Source organism: Narcine bancroftii, chromosome 13 (assembly GCF_036971445.1).
Source record: "Narcine bancroftii isolate sNarBan1 chromosome 13, sNarBan1.hap1, whole genome shotgun sequence".
Classification (NCBI taxonomy): Eukaryota; Metazoa; Chordata; class Chondrichthyes; order Torpediniformes; family Narcinidae; genus Narcine; species Narcine bancroftii.
This window is the reverse complement of record NC_091481.1, coordinates 29,197,011-29,221,690: the sequence shown is the minus strand read 5'-3', so window position 1 is coordinate 29,221,690 and position 24,680 is coordinate 29,197,011. Positions and strand designations below refer to the sequence as shown.

Below are 24,680 nucleotides of genomic sequence, written 5' to 3'. Positions count from 1 at the left end.
TCTGAATGTCTGAAAGGTCACATCATTGAGAACGAATGCATTTGGAAGGGCAGTAAAACTCCAGCCTACATTAGACACTGACTGCAAACTATCACCTCAGCACCTTTGTTAAACAAATGAATTTGAGATATGGGATTAGACCAAGAGAAATAGAATGTGCACTTTGAGAATGCCCTGCTCGTGAAAATTCTCAGGAGATGATGAAAAAGAAGGAAGCAGTGGACTTTGAATGATGAGGGAGAATTTTGGAGGGTGAAGGAGTCTGTAAGTGATCACCAATCGATGAGATTAAAGAAAAAGGGGGGCGTGGCAAGATGGCGTAAGGATCAGACGTGCCTTCCAGTCCTCTCCTGACTCTATCTTATTGTTTTGTCTAGAAATGCCCGTTAAAATTCTTTAAAAGTTTAGATAATTTCAGTGCTGTTAATTTAACTTATGATGGCACAATTGGTGGAAAAGAGCAAAAAAAAAACGACAACAGATCATCAAAAAACTACATTTTCCAAAAATGTAAAGACACCGGGACTCAGCGTGAAATGGATCCCAGGAGAGAGGTACAGTGTTCGGATGTAGAGCTCTATAATACATCGGTAGAGCCCCCTAAAGAGGGCGCCAAACAGCCTTTAGAACAAAGAGTTACTCAAAGGCATTTGTCAGCTGTAGAGGTGGCGCTGCAAACTGCATCTCTTGAGATACAAGAACCTATACAACTTGATGTACTGGGAGAATTTAATACATTATGGACTGGGGAAAACCCCAGCCAGCGTCCTCCAGTCATTGCTGGAGAGGCTGTGGCTGGGGTTTCCACACGCAGTCATACTACAAGGAAGGCAACCAGAATGAAGGAAGGAATAGAAGATCCTTCGGAGAAGAAGCAGGAATCTGTTGAGCCAAAATCTCTTCCAATTGAAAAGATTTTTGTGAATCTTGAATCTAAATTATCTTATACAATGCAGGTATTATTCAAGATTATGACTGAACTTGGTACTAGGTTTAATACTTTGGTGAAAATACATTCTCAACAGATGCCTGAGTTTGGAGCTTTTAAGCTTGAAGTGAGAGATAAATTTAATTTGTGTAAAGAAGATATATATATCAACCCGCTCCCTCAGGTCGGTAAATAATGGACTACAAAAATGGCTCGCAGAGCCGAGTAAAAGTGCGCAACCGCGCATGCGCGATACTTCGCGCATGCGCGATGCGAATGAAAAAAAAACACACCGACGGGAGGGGGGACCAGCTGGGGAGTCGATCTCCACAGCCGGCAACGACAGCTGCAGAACACCTGCAGCAAGAAGAGACCACAGAAGACAATAGAAACAAGAAAGAAGAGGAGGAAAGGGCACCAAAGAAACAACAGATGGTCAACCCAGAGGAAGAAGAAGAGGAAGAGGAAGAGTACAGGGAAATAGAAGAAGAAAAGAAAGGCAAGGTAAAGGATATACTTGCTCTTATTAAAGGATACATGGAGTCATTTAAAGAATGGCAAACACAGGAATTTAAGGATTTAAGAAAAAGAATAAACAACACAGAAGAGAAAATAAATAAAATGGAGATGACCTTAACAGAAATGGGAAAGAAAATGGACAAGATGGAAGAGCGGGCAGTAGCAGCAGAAATGGAGGTAGAAGACTTAAAAAAGAAATTGGAGAAATCTAATAAAAAAACTAAAGAGACACAAGAACTACTAGCTCAAAAAATAGATACAATGGAAAACCATAACAGAAGAAATAACAAAGATAGTGGGCCTTAAGGAAGATGAAGAAGGCAAGAATATGAGGGAGTTTATAAAAGAGTGGATCCCTAAGACCCTAGGATGTCCAGAACTACAGCAAGAAATGGAAATAGAAAGGGCACATAGAGCATTGGCCTTTAAACCACAACCACAACAAAAACCAAGATCTATTTTAATAAAATTCCTAAGATATACTACAAGAGAAGAGGTACTGGAGAAGACAATGGAAAAAGTAAGAGAGGGCAACAAGCCACTGGAGTACAAAGGGCAAAAAATCTTCATTTATCCAGATATAAGTTTTAAACTCCTGAAGAAGAGAAAGGAGTTCAATACAGCAAAGGCGATTTTATGGAAGAAAGGGTATAAATTTATACTAAAGCATCCAGCGGTATTGAAAATATTTATTCCAGGACAACAAAACAGACTATTCTCGGATCCAGAAGAAGCACGAAAATTTGCAGAACAATTACAAAAATAGACTGAGGGAGGAAGACAGGTAATGAGAGTTAAAATGATCACGATTGATATGTATGTGGGTAAAGACAAAAATAGACTGAGGGATGAAGACGGGTAATGAGAGTAAAAATGATCACGATTGATATGTATGCGGGTAAAGAGGTATAAGAGTGAATAGAGACAATGAGCATACATGAATGTATCTGTACAGAGGAAAATATAGATAGTATAGACAAGAATTAATAAGGGAAGGTAATGGAATAGAGAGAATAAGGAGGGAATTAAAAGAGTAACCTTTGTGACATATGAAAAGTGAAATCTTTTCTGGGGGAGGCGGGGAGGGGGGAAATAGCGGTCACTGCAAAATCAGTTGACGCTTGCGAGTGGATTCGCAAATCCAAATGGAGAGGGGAGATGTGGTTGTCCGACAAGGGATAAAGGACAACTCAGGAGGTGAAGGGGAGATTGGGGATAAATAAGATAGAAATAGGAGAATAAGGAAAATGTTGGATGTTGTAGGAATGTTGTCTTATAAAGAGTTGAAAATAAGAAAACAGAAATGGAAAAGGAGGAAAAGTAATGATGGAAAAACGGAAAGAGAAGATAAACAAAATATAAAAGGGCTACGCTGAACTATATGTCTTTAAATATTAATGGAATACATAACCAAATTAAAAGGAAGAAACTACTAAATTTAAATGAATAAATGTATTCCATTAGAAAAAATAACATATAGGTTAAAAAATAATATTGAAATATTCGAACAAGTATAGGAGCCTTACATTAAATACAATAGCGAAAACCTACTGGGGACAAACATTACCTAAGTTGATGGAAGGAGAAGGAAAGAAAAGAATGGACTCAGTAGAATTTCTGGTGTAATTTTGTTGAATGACAACATTGTCTGACTGGCTTAATGCAACCTAGATTGTATACCTAAAATGGATGAGAGGGGGGGGTGGGGGGGTGGTTTGAGAGGAAAGGGGGGGGGGGAGAAAAAGTCACTGTATATGTGTGAAAAAGAAATAGTGTATATCATGGCTAATGTGATTTATGGTGTGAAAAATAAAAAATTTTTAAAAAAAAGATATATATATCAAGTTTTTGATATGACCAAAATGGTCGAAGACTTACAAACTCAAAATAAAAATTTGGCGAAAAAGATTGATTATTTGGAAAACCAATCCAGACGGAACAATATATAGATTATTGGTTTGCCGTAAGGTATGGAGGGACCAGACCCAAGAAAATTTTTTACTGAATAGATTCCGCAGGTGTTGGGTCAAGAACATTTCCCGGGAGGTATAATACTGGAACGTGCTCACAGAGCCTTGCATAGAAGACCTATTTCAGGTCAAAGTCCAAGACCTGTTTTGGTTCGTTGCTTGAATTATTAAGACAGAGAAATAATTTTACGAGTGGCTATTAGAAATGCACAACAGAGAAAATCACCCTTGATGATTCAAAATAATCGAGTTTTCTTCTATGTGGATTTGAGTCAAAAAGTTATGTTCCAATGACGGGAATTCAATCCTGCTAAAGAGTTGTTGTGGAAGAAAAGTTATAAGGCAACCTTTAGATATCCAGCTGTTTTGAAGGTTTTTCAAGATGGTTGCCAACCAAATTTTCTCTATAGAGAAAGTTTTTTTTCATCTTTTTTTCATGCTACAATTTTTTTTTAAGAATTGATTATTGTTTAAGAATTTTTGATAGATAATGTTACTAACTTTACTAATTTTTTATATTAAGTTTGAGTTCAATATATGTTTCATCTTAACTCCGTTTGTTAAATATATGCATTTAAGTTTGATTTAAATATGTTTTTTAAGTCTGATATTTTAGTATTAATTACTTTTCTCTTTGTTAGTATTTTAATCGGTTATGTTTTTGTTTTTTTTTGTAAGTGGGTTTTTTTCTCACATATATTATTAACTTTATTCATTCTTCACTCTTTATTTTGCGGGGGAAAGGGGGGTTGGACTAATTTGAGTTGGGTTATTAATGTGTAATAATTATTGGGGAGGGTATAGTTTATTTAGATTACTGATATTGTATTGTAATTTTATTATTTTATTCTTAATTTTTTTTAATGTAATCCTATATGTTATTCATGTTATAAAATCTTAAATAAAGTTTAAAAAAAAAGAGATTAAATAAAAAGGGAAGTGCACGTGAAACGTTTGGAGAAAATGGGTAGTCAGAGCTGAAAGGACACTCAGCAGTTCGGGTAGCAACAATGCAAGAAGCATGGTCAACATTTCGTGCCAAAATCCTTGATCAAGTCTGGAGAAGGAGGGGGCAGCATTGTTGGCGTAGCGGTGAGCGCAACACCTTCACGGCGCCAGCAATCAGGACTTGGATTCAAATCCCACGCTGGAAGGAATTTGTAGACAATCCTTGTGTCTGTATGGGTTTTCCCCGGGGGCTCTGGTTTCCTCCCACCATTTGAAACGTACCGGAGGTGGAAGTTAATTGGGTGGCACAAGCTCGAGGGCCAAAATGGCCTGTCACTATGCTGCAGGTCTACATTTATACAAAAGGAAAAAGAAAAGCTAGTGCAAAGAGTGAGAGGGGGTGAGACCTGGTCCCAATAAAGGGATTGTCTTTGATTAAGGGTTTTGGCTAGAAATGTCAACAATTCTTTCTCACTCAGTGACGCTCCTTGGCCATCAAGATGCACCAGATTCAAGCACCTGCAGTCTCCTGTGCATCGCCATAGTGGAAGAGTTATAGGATACATACGGAAAATAGGGTGGAATGGGGTCACTGAAAAACCGAGGCAGGGTTAATTACTTTTAGTCATTTATTGCAGATAGACAGCTTTTATTACAGAGGTTAACTGAGCCAAAGCCCTGGCAATGCCTGCTCATGATCAATCCTCATGCAAGCTGAGAATAAACCTATTGCACTCCTGACACTTCAGACACTAATTCAAGCATCAATTTCATCACAGATGGGTTTAGCCATTTACAGATGATGAGTTCAATAATACTTTTGATTGGCACTCCATCATGTACAGTACTCTTGGATGACACGTTTCACAAAAATCAGTGAAAATTGACCTTCAAGCATTATACCAGCCCCCTCTCCTCTTCACTCTCAGTCCTGCTGAGGGGGTTCTGGCCCTAAACATTGACCACCCCTTTTCACCTACTGAGTTCCTGCAGCATTGTATGTTGCTCCAGATTCCAGCACTTGCAGTCCCTCTCTTGAGTCTACAATTTGATCTCCAACAACATCTCATCATTAACTTTGACATCAGTGCAGTCAAACTAACAGTTATATTTACTGTCAAGTGATCATATTTCAACTTGCCGAAAGTAGAGAGGCTGTTTTTCAAACTTAATCAAGTGGTAAATTTGAGCCATACCTGTCTGAAACCATTCCCTCTGCGATTTCACAGACAAGTACAAAGAGAAGGATAAATGTGAGGATCCATCGGAAGCTGTGTCCAGGGAAGTGCAACCACGTGTTGTGGTGGATCTGGACCTTTGAACTTTGGCTTCCCCAACCTGAAATTCAAAATATAATTTCCTTTTTAGTGGTACCAATAACAGAGCACAAGGTTAAAGAGTGAAAGAAAGTACGCAGCAATCATTCAAGATAATTGTAGCCTCAGACTGCATTTTATTACAGACACTTCATCTGTTCTTGAGATACCATACAGGTCATACCTCTTTAATCTGGCGACATTGGGACCTGGCCATTGCTGGACCACAAAAATTGACCCCCAAGGGAACCCCTTATGTAAACATATCAAAGCTTAAAACAGGAAATAATCCTGTGGGATGGCATGGTTAACATAGGGGTTAGCATAACTCCTTTACAGCACCAGCGATTGGGATCCCATGTTGTAAGAAGTTTGTACTAATGACAGCAGATTCAAAACATGCCAAACTATGGGAGTGCCAGAAGGTGGGAAGAGATAGGTAAATGGACCATGGAATCACAGAGAGTGCATCCCTGTGAAAGCTGGAAGGTGCGGGAGAGGGGCAGATGTGGCTGGCAGTAAGATCCTGTGGGAGCTGGCGGAAGCAGCGAATGATAGTGTACTGGATGCAGAGGCTAGTGGGGTGAAAGGCAAAAACCAGGAGAATGCCATTTCAATTCTGTCTGCGAAGGGGAGAGGGGGAGGGGAAGTGAGAATAGAGGTGGGAGAATGGGAGAAATGTATGAGGTGTCCATCCTCAATGACTGAGGGGAGGTGAAGGAGGACATTTCAGAAATACTAGAAGTGGAACACCTCATCTTGAGAACAGATGCAGTAGAGACATAAAGGAATGATGTCCTTTCAAGATCTAGGTGGGAGGAGGTGTAGTTGAGGGAACTGTGGGAGTATTTTACCTCCAGAGATCCATAAAACCAAAAGAAATATCAGAAAAAAGTTAGAGCAGGGTGGGAGTTGGTGAAAAAGGTAATGATACAGATGAATTCCTCAGATGTTTCCTCCGCTCCCTCCACTCTTCCCACTCTGAGGTGGATGCACACTTGCATTCTCAATTCTCCAGTTCTGATGGAGTCTCTTGACCCGAAACGTTAGCTCTGTACCCCTCTCTCCATTGATGCTGCTTGACCTGCTGAGTGATTACAATGCTCTTTGCATTCGTTTCACTGCTTCAATATTAACTCTTTGAAAGCCGAATCTACAGTGTTTCTATCGTGCTCCTTCCTGGTGCTGATTTACCGTTTTTCATTTTAGAAATCATTAAGCAGTCTGATCTAATTGCTGACAGGAGCTGTGACAGGTTTAATAAACTTCAATACGGCTCCATCCACGTCACCTTCCAATTAACAAGGTACAAATTGAAAGAGAGCTTCAAAGTCATGCTGATACATTTGTCTTAACATGAACTAATACTGAGATACCCACCTCTGGTCTTGCATGGCCTGTTAGAAATATTATTAGCAAGTGTAATACTTTTAATTATTTGTGACAAGCAAACGCTGCTATAACTGAACACACATTTACAAGCACAGCAATGATAAATAAGCAGATTGAATTCACTGGGACTTGATTAGGATGACAACACCTCATTTATTTCACAGATAACATCAGCTCACCCTCCAGTTCTTTCACATAATGTTCCATGAAACATATTTCATCTGACTTCACTTCTGGAAAGTCCTTATTACTGTAGTCACTATTCTGGGACAGTCCAAACTAAATAACAGTTGCAGGTCCAACTCCAGTTACAAGTTGGAGACAACACAGACCTCAGCAAGTCCTCTCATCAGAAGCATTTAAGGCTCTCACACCCTCAATAAAAATATCAGACACCATCTCTGCATATTCTTTAAAGATGCTTTGGCAAGTAGCCTCGGTCCATCCAATGAGAGTAAACATCCACAGATGATGCAATAGCTTTGACTCTTCACCCTGTCCTGACCCATCTAGAAAATTATGCTTCATTCGCCAGACTGTTCAACATGATCGCATCTCAGAAGCTTGTAGCTACACTGTCCTCTCTAGGAATTAGCACTCCTCTCTGTCATTGGGTTCTGGACTTCTTGACAGAAAGACCACAGTCTGCCCAGGTTGGCAGCGAAACCTCAAGTCCCATCACACTAACCAGTGGTGCACCTCTGAGCTGTATGACTACTGACTCACGACTGCACTGTCCATTTCAGTTCCAACAGAATGATTACATTTGTGGCCGATAGCACAGTAGTTGGCCTCATCAGCAACAACAATGAGTTGCATTTCAGAGAGGAGGATGAAAAGCTCGTTAAATGGTCCGAGAACAACAACCTGAGTCTCAACATGGACAAGATAAAGGAGATGATTGTGGACTTCAGAAGGATGATGGCCAACCATTCACCACTACACATCAATGGTTCCCTCGTGGAGAGAGAGGAGAATACAGTTCCTTGGTGTGCATATAAGGGACAACCTAGCCTGGACTCACAACACTTAGTCATTAATCAGGAAGTCACAACAGTACCTACATTTCCTCAGGAGGCTGCCGAGGGCAAAGCAACTAACCCCCATCTTGACAACGGTTTACAGAAGCACAGTTGAGAGTGTTCTGTCTGGCTGCACCATTGTGTGGTACAGTAGTTATAAAACATCAGAATGGGTCAACACAGAGGGCCATAAAGATCATTGTGTCTCCCTTTCCTCTATAGATGACATTTACTCAGAGCACTGTCTAAAGAGGGCTCAGGGAATTATAGAAGCCCTTTTCATCCAGCACACAGTGTCTTCAACCCACTACCATCAAGAGGTTGGTACAGGAGAATCAAAATCAGGATTGCCAGGCTTCTTCCCTCAGGCTGTGAGATTGATGAATGATATCCTGTAATCATGTAAATTATCCCAAATATTTATTTTGATGATTTGTGTGATCATTATATGTTTGCCGCAGGAGAGAACTGTTTTGTCAGGTTGTATATGTACAATCAGAGGATAATAAACTTGAAAATTGAAAACGGCTGAGGAATTGCGTATTGTTACTCCTTCAGACTTATCTGTGATTAAGGACCTCCAATCAAGCTGCTTAAAGAAGGTTGTTCACAACCCAACAGATAACATTGTGCTTTTGACTTCATCATCGTTCATTGTGAGGACAGTCGCAGCAACACGCGACTTGCAGAGGACACTGTAACAGGCTTTCAAGTGCTTCATAGGACCATCGTTCCATGGTAGACATGCCTCAGTTTTTGTATTTGTTATTAATAAGGTACATTTTGGAAATAAAATTACTTAGTTTGAGGGAAATAAAGTTCTGACTAATTATGTAACTTTTCAAAAAAATATTAGGGATGAAGTATCATCTTCACGTGTTCAAAAAGGACCTGTTAGGCAGAGTAAGATTGGATGAAATTTAGGTTCATGGAAGTCACCATCTCATAGGATCTTTCCTTGACCAAACACACTAATGGCATTGTGAAGAAAGCACATTCAGTGACTTTACTTCCACAGGAGTTTGTGGAGATTTGGTAAAACACCAGAAACCCTGGCAACTTTCTACAGAAGAGTGGGGGAAAGTGTGCTGACTGGCCTGCATCACGGTCTGGTATGGGGACACCAATACCTCTAAACGTAAAGCCCTCCAAAAGGTAGTGGACATCACAGGCAAAACCCTACCCACTATTGAGTCCATCTACATGGAGTGCTGCCGCCAGAGAGCAGCAGCAATCACCACTCAGCAGAAGCACTGTTCTCACTGCTGCCATCAGGAAAGAGGTATAGGTGTCACAAGACTTGCATCACCAGGTTCAGGAACAGCTGCAACCCCTCCACCATCAGACTCCTCAATGACAAACTCAGTCAGGGACTCATTTAAGGACTCTTACTTGTGCACTTTATTAATTTTCTTTTTGTTTTCTCTGTATTGCACAGTTTGTTAACATTTGTTACCCATTTACAGTCCTTTGTCACGTTTTACACTAAGTAGAGTTTATTTTTTGCACTACCAATTAGCGGTTTTTCTGCTGCGGCCACAGGAAAAAGGAATCTCAGGGTTGTATGTTAAGTCTGACAATAAATCTGAAATCTGGATGTACACTAGGCCCTTCAGAGGAGATACAGAATTTGTATTAGACCACATTTGGAGGGACATGTGCAGCTGTAGTTAACATTATGATGGGAAAGCGTGTCTGCCCACCTGTCCCTCTGCTCGAGCTTTCCGCATTGCTTTCTCTGTTCCCGCGCTAAAAGTTTCCCACCCCCTACGTCCTAAAATAACATCAGGTTGGCCAGTTGATTGGCCACTGTAAATTATCCCTAGAGTGTGAATAACCAGAGGATTCTGGGAATTGATAATAATCTAGGGAGAATTTCTAAAAATGGGGTTAATGTAAGATGAGTACGACTGGATTGATTAGCAAGGATGGTGGTCTGAAGGGTCTATTTGCATGCTGTGTTTCTTTCTCACTTTATGACTATTTGACATTCACTAAAGCATACAAGAGAATGGTCTATGCATTTAACATTCACAAAACAAAGTCCTCAACCCACTTGCCCCAATACTAGGTTCAAAATCTTGGGAAAGGTGGACAGCTTCCTACATCTCAGGAGTCACCTGTCAGCAATGGCAGAGAGCTATGGTGAAATGCATTTTACCTTCAGAATGCCAACATGGCCTCCATTCATCTGAGGAAGGTAGATCACGATCTCAAACCCAGTCAGAACTTGTGGTCAACCATCTTTCCTCCAGTGTGCTTGTGAGATGCACTATGTACATTAGGCAATTCTAGCCACTCGAGAAATGCCGCCAATGTCATCTCCACAAGATCCTCCAAACCCACAGAAGGATCAACAATTGGTGTTAACTTCCTCTCCAGGCCAATACTCCAATCACTGAGGCCCCAGTTCGCTATGATGGGTTCACCATATTGTTTACAAGCTCAGCTCCTATGACTTAAAAAAGATGTACTATTCTGAGTTTCGTCACAGCAAGAGATGCCTGGAAGAAGTGCCTTCACAAATCTTCCTTGAGAAAATTTAACATCTCCACCAGCATGCAGGAATCCCAGTTTTAAGTTTAGACATACAAGCTCAGTAATAGGCCCATTTGGCCCACGAGCCTATGGTGCCCAATTGGCTTACTTTTTTTTTGGAGGGTGGGAGGAAACTGGAGCATCCAGAGGAAACCCATGCAGAAAAGGGAGAACGTACAAACTCCACACAGACAGCGCCGGATTCGAATCCTGGTCACTGGCGTTGGAACAGCATGTGCTAAACAATATGCTAATCGTGTCCACCCCGTCTCTGAACATTCAAAATGGGATAGCCTTGAGAACCTGGAGTCCATTCAACAAGAACACATTGAAGCCCAGCATAACCAGCAGAAGGAGCATGTCTCCTGCTAAACTCCCAACCCGCTTCCCCCTACCGGACGTAACCCGTGGCAGAGCCTCCATATCCTACACTGACCTCAACTGCCACCTCGGATCAGGAGCAGAAGTAAGTTATTCCTAATCCAGAAGGACAGCCCCTAATGCAACAACTAATAGGGAACAGGGCATCTTTCAGTTGCAGATCTTTAATAATCATTCTTCAAACGCAGCCCATCTTTAAGGATGTCACTTTGGACAAGGTGCCTCTATCACTTTCTTGTAGACTGAAGCAAAAACAAATGGTGGTACTGCTGGAGTAGTGCCGCTGGTGCGAACCCAAGGACAGCGGAGATACAGCAATCTCGTGGGGTTCAACCATCTAGTCCTCTTGCCAACAGCTCCATACAGGCTTTGAACAACTCATTAAAGGAGTTGACAGTAGTTTTATCTTAAAGAGTATCAGAACTGGGATGCGAGAGGGTGCCGAGGGCATCGAAGGGTTCCTAATTGAATCAGACGTTGGGATCTGGAGCTCAGGTTGCTGATGGTTTGGACTGGACAGCGGGAGTTCTGGAGATGAATCCAAGGACACGGTGACTCTGAGGGGTCATTCTCTTTTGCTTTTCTTTCTCTGACTATAAGAAGCACAATGGCAAATCTGTTTGGCTTACAGCAGGCAAAAGCAATTTCATGAAATATGACACTGTTTTTTATTACATGACAATAAATTGAATCTTGTGTTGGAGAAGGGAATATAAAAACTTACTGGAGAAGGCAGTCTGAGAAATGGAAATAGAAAGGGCACATAGAGCATTGGCCTTTAAACCACAACCACAACAAAAACCAAGATCTATTTTAATAAAATTCCTAAGATATACTACAAGAGAAAAGGTACTGGAGAAGACAATGGAAAAAGTAAGAGAGGGCAACAAGCCACTGGAGTACAAAGGGCAAAAAATCTTCATTTATCCAGATATAAGTTTTAAACTCCTGAAGAAGAGAAAGGAGTTCAATACAGCAAAGGCGATTTTATGGAAGAAAGGGTATAAATTTATACTAAAGCATCCAGCGGTATTGAAAATATTTATTCCAGGACAACAAAACAGACTATTCTCGGATCCAGAAGAAGCACGAAAATTTGCAGAACAATTACAAAATAGACTGAGGGATGAAGACGTGTAATGAGAGTAAAAATGACCACGATTTATATGTATGTGGGTAAAGAGGTATATGTGTGTATATGTATAATGTGCATACGTGAATGTATCCGTATTTAGAGGAAAATATAGATAGTATAGACAAGAATTAATAAGGGAAGGAAATGGAATAGAGGAAATAAGGAGGGAACTAAAAGAGTGACCTTTGTTACATATGAAAAGTGAAATCTTTTCTGGGGGGGGCTGGGTGGGGAGGAGTTGCGGTCACTGCAAAATCAGCTGACGCTTGCGAGTGAATTCGCAAACCCAAATGGAGAGGGGAGATGTGGTTGTCCGACAAGGGATAAAGGACAACTCAGGAGGGGAAGGGGAGATTGGAATAAGGAAAATGTTTGATGTTTTAGGAATGTTGTCTTATAAAGGGTTTAAAATAAGAAAACAGAAATGGAAAAGGAGGAAAGGTAATGATGGAAAAATACATAACCAAATTAAAAGGAAGAAACTGCTAAATTTACTGAAAAAAGAAAAAATTGATATAGCATTTGTGCAAGAAACTGAATTGGAGCACAAGAAATTAAAGAGAGATTGGGTAGGACATGTAACAGCAGCATCGTATAATTCAAAAGCAAGAGGAGTAGCTATATTAATTAGTAAAAATGTGCCATTTAAAATAGAAGAGGAAATAATAGATCCAGCAGGGAGATATGTAATGGTAAAATGTCAGATATATTCGGAGTTTTGGAATCTACTCAATGTATATTCACCTAACGAAGAAGATCAAAAGTTTATGCAAGATATCTTTTTGAAGGTAGCAAATACGCAAGGGAACATATTAACAGGAGGGGATTTCAACCTGAATTTGGATTCAAATATGGATAAAACTGGGAAAAAAATTAACAGAAAGAACAAAGTAACCAAATTTATAATTAAATCAATGGAAGAAATGCAACTTTTGGATATATGGAGGAATCAACACCCAAAAGAAAAGGAATATTCATATTACTCGGCTAGACATAAAACATACTTAAGAATAGACCTATTTTTGTTATCAGCTAGTATGCAGGATAGAGTAAGAAAAACAGAATATAAAGCTAGAATACTATCGGACCATTCACCCTTAATATTGACAGTAAAGCTTAAAAGGCAGGATTTTAGAGAATTTATTGAAAAACAAATAAAAATGTATTTTGAAATAAATACAGAATCAGTGGAAGATAAGTTTATACTATGGGATGCAATGAAAGCATTCATTAGAGGGCAAATAATAAGTTATGTAACCAAGATGAAGAAGGACTATAATCAGGAAACAGAGCAGTTGGAAAGGGAAATAGTAAATATAGAAAAAAAATTAGCAATGAAGGAAGATACAACTAAAAGAAGAGAATTGGCGGATAAAAAAATAAAATATGAAACATTACAAACATATAAGGTGGAGAAGAATATAATGAAGACAAAACAGAAATATTATGAACTAGGTGAAAAAACGCACAAAATCCTAGCATGGCAGCTTAAGACAGAACATGCTAAGAAAATGGTATTGGCATCAAGGAAAAAAGACAAACAAATTACATATAATCCAAAAGAAATTAAGGAAAACTTTAGAGAATTCTATGAACAATTATACCGAACTGAAAACGAAGGGAAAGAAGGGAAAATAGATGAATTTCTGACTAAAATTGAACTACCAAAACTACAAATAGAGGAACAAAATAAATTAACAGAGCCATTTGGAATAGTAGAAATACAAGAGATAATAAAAAAATTACCAAATAATAAGACACCAGGAGAGGATGGATTCCCAATAGAATTCTACAAAACATTTAAAGACTTATTAATTCCGCCCCTCCTGGATGTAATCAACCAGATTGATGAAACACAAAGCTTACCAGATTCATGTAAAACAGCAATAATTACAGTAATACTAAAGCAAGGGAAAGATCCACTCTCACCAGCGTCATATAGACCAATATCTTTACTTAACACAGATTATAAGATAATAGCTAAACTATTAGCAAACAGATTAGCAGAGCATGTACCGAAAATGGTAAATTTAGACCAAACTGGATTTATCAAAAAAAGACGCACAACAGACAATATTTGTAAATTTATTAACTTAATTCATGCAGTAGAAGGAAATAAAGCACCTACAGTAGCAGTTGCTTTAGACGCAGAGAAGGCCTTTGACAGAGTAGAATGGAATTATTTGTTCAAAGTATTGCAAAAATTCAGTTTACCGGAGAAGTATATTAATTGGATTAAAGCATTATATAAGGGACCGTTAGCGAAAGTGACAGTAAATGGACATGTATCAAAGCAATTTAACTTAAGCAGGTCAACACGGCAGGGATGCCCACTATCACCTTTATTGTTTGCGTTAGCTATAGAACCACTAGCAGAATTGATAAGAATAGATAATAATATAAAAGGAATAAAAATAAAAGACAAGGAATATAAAATCAGTCTATTTGCGGATGATGTTATAGTGTACTTAACAGAACCAGAACTATCAATAAAATAATTATATAAGGAATTGAAGGAATATGGAGAAGTGTCGGGTTACAAGATAAACGTAAATAAAAGTGAAGCAATGCCTATGAATAATGCGGATTTCTCAAAATTTAAGAAGGGATCTCCATTTAGATGGCAAATGCAAGCAATAAGATACCTAGGTGTACAAATAAACAAAAATCTCGGCCAACTATATAAACTCAATTATTATCCACTAATGAAAAAATTACAGGACGATTTAGAGCATTGGAAAGATTTACCACTAACTCTAATAGGAAGGATAAACTGTATTAAAATGAACATTTTTCCAAGGATATTATACTTATTTCAGGCATTGCCAATACAACTGACAGAAAAATTCTTCAAGGAGTTAAAGAAAATAATAAGGAAATTTTTATGGAGAGGGGGGAAACCGAGGATAGCACTAGATAAATTAACGGAATGGTATAAACAAGGAGACTTACAACTGCCAAACTTTAAAAATTATTATAGAGCCGCACAATTAAGATACCTATCAGATTTTTATCAAACAAGGGAAAAGTCAGACTGGACGAGATTAGAATTAGTTAAAATAGGGGAAAAGATACCTGAACACATATTATATAAATGGGATGAAAAATTGGTACAACATAGAAGTTCTCCAGTATTACATCATCTCCTCAATATTTGGAAGAAGATTCATGTAGAAAGAAATAAAACAAATTATCAATTACCAAAACTAATATTGATGCAAAACAAGTTACTCCCTTTTACAATAGATAACCTTTCCTTTAGAGAATTGGGAAAAAAAGGGATTAAAAGAATAGAAAATTGTTTTTCAGGAAATCGATTCTTATCCTTTGAACAAATGAAAGATAAGTACAATATAACTCAAGATACAGCGCTGGCATATTACCAATTGAGATCCTACTTGAAGGATAAATTAGGAAGCAGTTTGAGTTTGCCAGAGGCAAGAAACCTTGAATATGTGATTACAGATACAATGATAATCAAAAGATTTATAACAAATATGTATATTAAACTGCAAGAAAAGGAGAATGAGGAAACAAATGGTAAAACTAAACAAAAATGGGAACAAGATTTAAATATAAAGATTAAAAAGGAAACATGGGAGAAATTATGTTCTGGAACGATGAGAAATACAATAAATACGAGGCTACGTATGATACAATATAACTGGATACACAGACTATACATTACACCTCAAAAGTTAAATAAATGGGACCCAACAGTATCTGATAGATGTTTTCGATGTAAAAAAGAAATGGGAACAACAATTCATGCAATCTGGACATGTGAGAAAGTAGAATATCTCAATCAGATATTAAATAAAATAACAGAAAACAATATACCAAAGAATCCAGAGATCTTTCTCCTAAGTAACATAAAAAACAAAGAATTTGGAATTGATTTGGAGGATGCACAAAAAAGATTTGTTAAGATAGCTCTAGCCGTAGCAAAAAAATATATTATGTCAACCTGGAAATTGGAAGATAATTTGAAAATACAACAATGGTATATAGAAATGAATAAATGTATTCCATTAGAAAAAATAACATATAGTTTAAGAAATAATATTGAAATATTCGAACAAATATGGGAGCTTTACATTAAATACAATAGCGAAAACCTACCGGGGACAATCATTACCTAAGTTGATGGAAGGAGAAGGAAATAAAGGAATGGACTCAGTAGAATTTCTGGTGTATTTTTGTTGAGTGACAACATTGTTTGACTGGTTTAATGTATCCTAGATTGTATACCTTAAATGGATGGGAGGGGGGGTGTGGGGGGGGGGGGGTGGGTTGGGAGGAGGGAGGGTGGGGGAGAAAATGTCACTGTATATGTGTGAAAAGGAAAAAGTGTGTATCATGGCTAATGTGATTTATGGTGTGAAAAATAAAAAAATTTTAAAAAAAAGAGAAGGCAGTCTGACACATGAAGCATGGTCCATCAATGGTCTCAAAGGTTCCACTTGTGTTTGTATTGAAAATGTCCAGGCTCAACATCTGGGAGTCATCCAGGAGAAGGTGGTGACCACAAATTGTGTGAACAGGCCAGGACTGACAAGGATATTGAAGTCCTGTTCAGTGTGTGGAGGGCAGCAGGTGCCAACTGTCCACAACCGCAGTCCAGATGTGGACAATCATCCCTTGCAGTGGATTCACATGGGCTTTCCTTAGTTGGGAACAGACTATTCTCTCTTGCTAAAGGAAATGGTTGGAAGTATTGCCGTTCAGATACAAGCCTCTATGGAACAGTTCTTTGGAGATATATGGGCTCCCTGATGAATTGGGTTCACACTTCAGGTTGGTGCTATCCATTCCAATGGTATCCAGCAGAGTTTAACACTCTCAGTGTCTAATGGGGAGAATGAACAATCCATCCATATGGTGCAGAATTAAGATAGGATCAGTGTGAGTGGTGATTGGTGGTGGGCTGGGGTCAGTGGACTAAAGGACATGATTTGTTGTTTGAATCTACAAAGGTCACTGGAATGCATAGCATTAGGGAAGTAGGCATAATCTTAAGAATCTCTTTGAGATCACTATATTCTCCTTGCTCAAGATTTTGGCAAATATTCATTCAGAGCACTTCAGAAGAATCCAAGCAGGAGGCATACTATTTTGTGACAAACAAAGATCAAGCCACATGATTATTCACAAGCTGTGATCATTTTTCTCCTGATTGGTTAAAACAACACAAATTTTCCCTTTTTTTTCCTTAGACAAATGTATCAGGAAGGATATCATACAGTGTTTAGAATTATGAGCATGTTACATTAATCACACAATTCTTAAAGCATTTGCATCATGTGCCATGCTGTTTTGACATTGCGTTGCCATTCTTTATTTCATAGAATATAGCAGAGTAGGTCAGGTGGTGAAGCAGGGCTTGCCCTTGAAGACTTAAAGGAATGACTGATTACTGCCAAAGATTTCAGGGAGCATGCAAATTTCTACTTTAATAATAATTAAAGTCATGATATTTTGATTATCTATTCTCATTTACAATATACACCCATGCATACAGCACAAAACAGGGTGGAATATCCAAAATTCCTAACATGGAGAGGAAGATATTTGAGCTTTGAAAAGTCCACTTCAAAGGCAAAGCAGCTATGCATTAAATTTCTACTAATGTGGTATCAGTCACATGAACTGGATTCAGATGCTATTTTCATCTAGGAGTCCAAATAGTACTTATTGATATTGTTTGGACCAACTATCCTCACAGTCTAGTGGTTATTGGACACTGTGGAATAATGTGGGGACTGTGTGTAAAATGGACACTTTGTGAAGTCTGGTCAAATGAACCAATCGTGAATTCTTCTCTTTCTCACCCTATGTTTATACACATACACACCTTTCCCCTGAGACAACAAATACAGGAGGTCACTCAGGCCACTGAATCCAGTCAAATTCAGGTTGTTTACACTGGCAGGTGAGACTAGAATGAGGGGCATGGCTTCAAGACTCAGCAGAGTACATTTAAAACAGAGAAGAGGAGGAAATTCTTCTTCCAGAGAGCAGTGTGGAATTCCTGTGGAATTCTCTGCCCAAGCCTGCTTAATTAAATGTATTTGAGACACACATAGGCAGATATTTGAATGATCGGGGAAATAAGGATAACAGGGAACTGCCAGCTAATAGAGCAGAGTCCACAGCCAGGTCAGCCATGAGCCAGGTCAGCCATGATCTTATTGATTGTTGGAGCAGACGATGGGACAGATGGCCAACTCCTGGTCCCATTTCTTATATTATATTCACTCGTAGCTGCCTCCACCATTTCCTCTGAAAGCTCATTCCACATTATCAAAAGTTGACCCTCAGGTCCCTTTTAAATCTTGATGGATTTTAGCTTGCAGATAAAGTCTCCATAAAATCCACATCCTGAACAAAATGAAGCAAGGGAACAGTCCCTTGGATAATTTATGAGGGGGGGGGGTGGTAAAGTGGTCCCTGTTGCAAGCCACAACTCTCAGGAGTGTTACAGCTTTCTCAACCACGGTCACTTGCTTTCCATATCATGCATAAACCTAAAGAGATACTCCCTCCTTGCCATTTTACCCACCTGCAGAAACATCTTTCACTGCAGTTGATTAGTCAAGTCCAATATCTAGAATCCAACCTCTAATCAACTAATGCTTTCTTTAACCCAGCAGCTCACCTTGTGACTTAAAAGTATTCTACTACTGAAATTTGGACAGCCAAAATGATTTTGCACTCACCCTTCCCACTGCCTGCATAAGATTCAACAAGAGGTACTCCACCTTAGCCCAGGGGGTACCCTCCTTCATGCCTGTTCACCTCTCCTATTGCCCCAAGATTGTATTCAAGTAACAATAACTCATTTTAAAAAGAAATGAGCAGCCTTATCTTATCCACCATTAGAGTCACTTGTGAAACATTTAAGAATCTGGCTCAAAGACAAAAGCTCAGTACAATCTTATCGACTGAAGCTGCGCCTCTGATCTGCTTCCAATCATGTGATTTTTTTTGGAGCTGGTAGCTCTAGCAGCAGCCTTCATTTGCTTGAGACGATCCTTAGCCTTTATTGGTTTCCTCAGCAACCCAGGAATGAAGTGGATCGTCTCTGAGACTTGAGGCTGAAACAGATCTTAATGCCGCCTGGCTATCCAATTCTTCGGGATGCACAGAGGAGACTGCAGATAGTGGAATCAATCTCTACTCAACCTGCTGGGTGAACACAGCAGGTCGAGCAGCATCAGTGGGAGAAGAGGAATGGAACCCTACTTCAAGATCAGTCAGAAACATCGACCATTAATGCTGCTCCACTCGCTGAATTCCTTCGGAAGATTATGCTTCGCCTCTGTATCTTACCCATTTTTAAGATGTCCATTCCTAAGATTTTAGAGCCACAATCACAAACTACCTTCTTTCCTTTTCATTTGCAATCTACCTGTTTGAACAAAATGGAATATGCTTCTGTTTGCTTAGTGTGACAGGTTACATGAATGGATTCACATCATATTCCAATCCTCACTGATGTGTTTCCCAAATTACAATAATTTTACTTCGGTTGTCTGTCAAGTACATTTCGAAGTTCTGGATCTGCATCATCAGATCCAGCTCCAACAGAGTCATCAAGTTTGCACAATGATGTGTCACACTACAACAATGGACAATCTCATGAAATGGTGCAAGAGTAACAACCGGAGTCTCAATGTGGACAAGACAAAGGAAACAATCATGACTTCAGAAGGACCAGGAATGACCACCCTCCACTACACATCAAAAACTCTGTAGTGAGAGAGTGGAGAACATCAAATTCCTTGGAGTTCATTTAACCAGTGATCTTTCGTGGACACACATCTCCTCACTTGTCAGGAAGGTGCAACAGTGACTGTACTTCCTGATAAGACAAAAGCAGGCAAGGCTACCATCCACCATCATGTCAACATTCAATAGGAGGTCTATCTAGATGTGGCCAACCACACCACAGTGTGGTATGGTTGCTGCAGGGAAATAGATCGGAGGTCAATCCACAGGACCAAAAGTGTGGCAGAGAGGATCATCGGAGTCTTCCCCCCCTCCCCCACTGGTGTGATCTCCTGGGATCTTTGTCTGAAGAGGGCTCATAAAATCATTGAGGATCCTTTCTACCCAGCACACAGCATCTTTCAGCTGCTCCCATTGGGAAAGAGATACAGGTGTATCAGAGCCACCAGCTTCTTCTCACAAGAAGTGAGAATGCTAAATGACCAAAGGAACTGCTCACACTAACCATTCAAGACTCTCATATTCATGAAACAACATTTATTCATTTGTATATGTGAATACTTGCCATACATACATATGTATTGTCTGTCTGTAAGTGTGTTGTGTGCCGGGGAGGGGTTTGCACTGATGATCAGAGAATGCTCTTTCATTCAGGCTGTACTTGTGCAATCGGATGACAATAAACTTGACTTTATTTGTGCATATTACAGTCAAAATGTTGAGCTGGATTTACACAAACTCTTTTGCATAACTCCCGGATACTGGGCATGAAGTCTGCCAGCTCTCTATATTAGTTTCAAAGTGACAGGAATGGAATAAGCTGGTTAAAATCTTACTAGGCACAGTTGCTAGACGTACATTATCTGATATATTCCCCATAATTACTGCATAGAGAACCTTTAAGACTTTAAAACACTGCCAAAAAGTGTGCACATGCAGTAAGAGCAAATGCTACTGAAACCAAATTTAAACTTGTTTTCCTATCCAACCAAACTGATCAGTGGTTAATGCCCACCTGGTTTGTATTCCATCTGTTACGAAGCCTGCTTGTCCAGAACGTGCACTTTCTCGCTCAAGAGTCTAGAGAGTAATAGTGAAGCCAAAGTGTTTCTAGCAAAATACCAAAGCCTCACGCATGCCAACATAGATCAATCCAGGTGAATCTGTCAACGTAAATTCTTTGCTTTTTAAGCATATAGTTTTAGAGCACTAAATGGAACCAAATACAAATATATTTCTCAAACACTTAAATATTACATTTATCGGCAGCCATTTATTTTTGCTCATATTCCCCCAGAAAATTGAAGTCTAACCAAAACATATATTATTGAATATATTCTGCTTGTGGAATGTATTAAAACATTTTGATCCTTTAAAATCCTTCACCGCTCCTAAAGTGATCAAGTTTGTCTGCAATTTTATCTTTCTGAGAGTAATATATCTGTTAACAGATATCACACATTATGTGTATTTGATATAAATGGAATTAAGCTAATAACTTCATGTTTAGGGAATAAATTGAGAAGCTCTAAACCAATGAAACAAAAATTAAGCCCAGAAGTGATATTCGTAACCTGGAAAATCTAATTCCAAGTAGGATCATGCAATATATTCACTTCTTCATACACCATTCTATTGATGATGAGTGTTTCGGGGCATAGAGTGCTTCATTTATGTAGGACCTTCCTTAACCTCACGCTGTCTAAAGCATTTTACACCTAAAGGTGTGATTTGGAAGTGGGGTCACCATGATTGTGCAAGAAAGCCAGCAGTCATTTTGCACTCAGCGAGCTCCCATACAGAGCAATGGGACAACTGCAGTATATTGACTGAGACTCTGCATCTTACATAAAATAATAAGAAATGAACTAACAGAATCTTCTTGAAAAGGCAGACAAACAACATTGTCACAGGACAGAAGGAATGGTGTTAGAATGTCCAGAGGGGCACTTGTACCACAGGCCTATCCATCAAGGTGACTTTCTCCACCAATACTGCCCACAAACTTGGGGGACAACACTTAATATTCCATCTGGGGACTCTCCAACCAGACAGCATTAACATCGACCTCTCCAGCCTCTTTTAACCCACCCCGTCTCTCTCTCTCTCTCTTTCCCTGTTCATCTGCCTCCAGCTCCCACCCTCTTCTCTCTCCATTCAGAGAGCTACCCCAGCTTTTTTTTTGTTCCACCCCCACCTATATCCACCCGTTAACCTGTGATACTCTCCCTGCCCCCTCCTCTCTCCCTGCCCCTCCTCTCTCCCTGCCCCTCCTCTCTCCCTGCCCCCTCCTCTCTCCCTGCCCCCTCCTCTCCCTGCCCCCTCCCTGCCCCCTCCTCTCTCCCTGCCCCCTCCTCTCTCCCTGCCCCCTCCTCTCTCCCTGCCCCCTCCTCTCTCCCTGCCCCCTCCTCTCTCCCTGCCCCTCCTCTCTCCCTGCCCCCTCCTCTCTCCCTGCCCCCTCCTCTCTCCCTGCCCCCTCCTCTCCCCCTGCCCCCTCCTCTCCCCTGCCCCCTCCTCTCTCCCTGCCCCCTCCTCTCTCCCTGCCCCCTCCTCTCTCCCTGCCCCTCCTCTCTCCCTGCCCCTCCTCTCTCCCTGCCCCCTCTTCTCTCCCTGCCCCCTCCTCTCTCCCTGCCCCTCCTCTCTCCCTGCCCCCTCCTCTCTCCCTGCCCCCTCCTCTCTCCCTTCCCTTCCAACCTTTTTTATTCAGACGCCTACCTGCTTTTTGCTCATATCTTGACAAAGGCCTTTTACTTCCTGCGGCCGAGGTTCCCCCCAAGCGCTTTTGTGCCTTGCACTGCAATCCCAGACTCTGCAGGCTTTCCTGTTTAACGTTCTCAAGCGGACCTCTATAAACCACGCAACGAGTTTATTTTTTATATATATTAAGATTTACTTTCTGGTGCAAGTGAGGCTGAACGTGTAGAATCACTTGCCCCAGTCGCTGTGGCGTAGATGTTGATGTTCCGAGACGAGGGCACACCATTCCCCAGCCCCAGCCTGTGAATACGAGTCCCTAACCATGCAGAGGAGCCAGGGGGGGCCCTTCCCCCGAATCCCAGGTGGGTTAGTTGAGGAAGCCAATCCTCCCAAAGATTCCTGGGCGTCTTGAAATATTTTAGAACCTCGTTTCTTAAAGAAAGCACAAGGGAGGGCTGCCCAGATGGCAATGCACACACACACACCCAAAGGTCCCAATGTTGTTGTGGGTGACAGTTTCCACCCACGGATTTCACCTACTCACCGATAAATAATATGGGGAACGTGATGAAGAGGAGAAAGACGTGCGGGACTAAATTGAGAGCATCCACGAAGCAGCCGTTGTTTAAGACGCCCTTGTCGACGTTGTAAGCGGTGACAGAGTCGTTGCCACAGAAAGACAGAGCCATGTCTGCGAGCAAGTGAACGGGGAAAGGATCCGCCGAGCCAAGCGGTCCGCGATCCTCATACCATTTATAATCCAGGAATTTGCAAGGCACCGCAGCCTTGCTATTTATACACAGATGGTGCAGATGACGTTCGGGCAGCGATGCAGTCGCACCGAGTCCCGCCTTCCCCTGGAGTGAGCCCACCACGCTCTGGTCCCGACTCGGAGCCCCCTTCGCCGCCCCGTGCCCCGCACACGTTCACTCCGCTTGCAAGCCTGCGATTTCCCAGGGCGTCCTCCCTGGGGAAGGCTCTCCCCCCGCTTCGGTGCATTTGAAAAGCTCAGTCAATGGGACTGCAGCCAAATGCCCCGAAACGCAGCCCACTTTGCCCCCCCCCCCCCCCCCCCCCCAGTGTTGGTTCCAGAGGATGCCGCGTTATTTAGAAACAGTTTGAGGAACTGTAAATTCGGCTCCGAAAGTTGCAGTGGACACATTTATCTTCGGTAACGCCGTGAGAGGATGGTTTTGGTCGATAGAGGAAGGATATCACTGATCTGGAAGAATATAGTGTTTAGCGCCACGCTGTCTGGAAGGAGTTTGTACGATCTCCCTGTATCTGCTTGCATTTCCTCCCCACCATTCATCATAAAATTAGTTGCTATAGAACGCCCTCTCCAATTATCTTCGGGTCAGACCCTTAACTCCTGTCCTGATCTCAAAAATAAGTCTCCGGATGCCTCCGTTGCAATTTATCGAGACTCCGCTATTAAAGTTACCATATTATTGCCAGCGTGGTCTCAGTGATGTAAGATTTCGGATAGCAAAGAGGGATGAGCCTTCGTTTTTCCACAGTGAGGTTTTCTGATCTGGACTGTCATCTGGAACAATGGTGTCACGAAGAGCACAGTGTTGTGGCGAAGGAGCAGGATTTGAGGCGCTTGGCTTTGATTTCCAAATAGCTAGGATACGCACAATGGGCTAAGGGTCTCCTTCACACAATAAACTTTTATGATCATCTAGTCGTGCAGACAAAATAATTATAAAGCCTGATCGATATTGCCATATAACAACGTTGGTTGATGGAGAAGCTCAGCAGGTCACACAGCATCCATTGAAACCCTGGCCAACTTTTCAGGCTTAATCCCAGCATCTGCAGGCTTTCTGGTTTAACTGCTGCACAGCAGGGCCGTCCATTCAACAGAGCCAATACATCACAGCTTGGTACAGGAACTACTTTGCCTGAGATCGCATGAAATGACAGAATTGTGAATGCAGCCCAGGCCATTGAGCAAACCATCGACTCCCCTCCATCGACTCCCTCTACTCTCCTCCCAGTCTTGGAAAAGCAGCCAAAATATTACAAGACCCACACTAGCCCGGTCACACTGTCTTCCTTCTCTCTGTTCCCCCCCCCCCCCCCTCCACACAAGAGGAC

At 40.8% G+C, this 24,680-nt stretch overlaps 1 protein-coding gene across 6 annotated transcripts in view; it reads right to left on the bottom strand.

The window, feature by feature from the left end:
* Positions 1-24,680, bottom strand: part of LOC138748566 (ATP-binding cassette sub-family C member 9-like) — a 189,907-nt gene that overhangs the window by 131,459 nt on the left and 33,768 nt on the right. For 4 of the 6 annotated variants that reach the window (XR_011348162.1, XM_069908985.1, XM_069908988.1 and 1 more), the window contains exons 1-2: positions 23,122-23,336; positions 5,562-5,703 (exon numbers count right to left, since the gene is read on the bottom strand). Coding sequence is in view for 5 of the 6 variants with exons in the window: in XM_069908985.1 (XP_069765086.1) it covers positions 5,562-5,703; positions 23,122-23,266 (287 nt within the window). In the remaining variant the exon portion in view is untranslated. Of the gene's footprint in view, positions 1-5,561; positions 5,704-23,121; positions 23,452-24,680 lie in introns of those variants that run through there. The other 2 variants (XM_069908987.1, XM_069908983.1) reach the window with 2 other exon arrangements.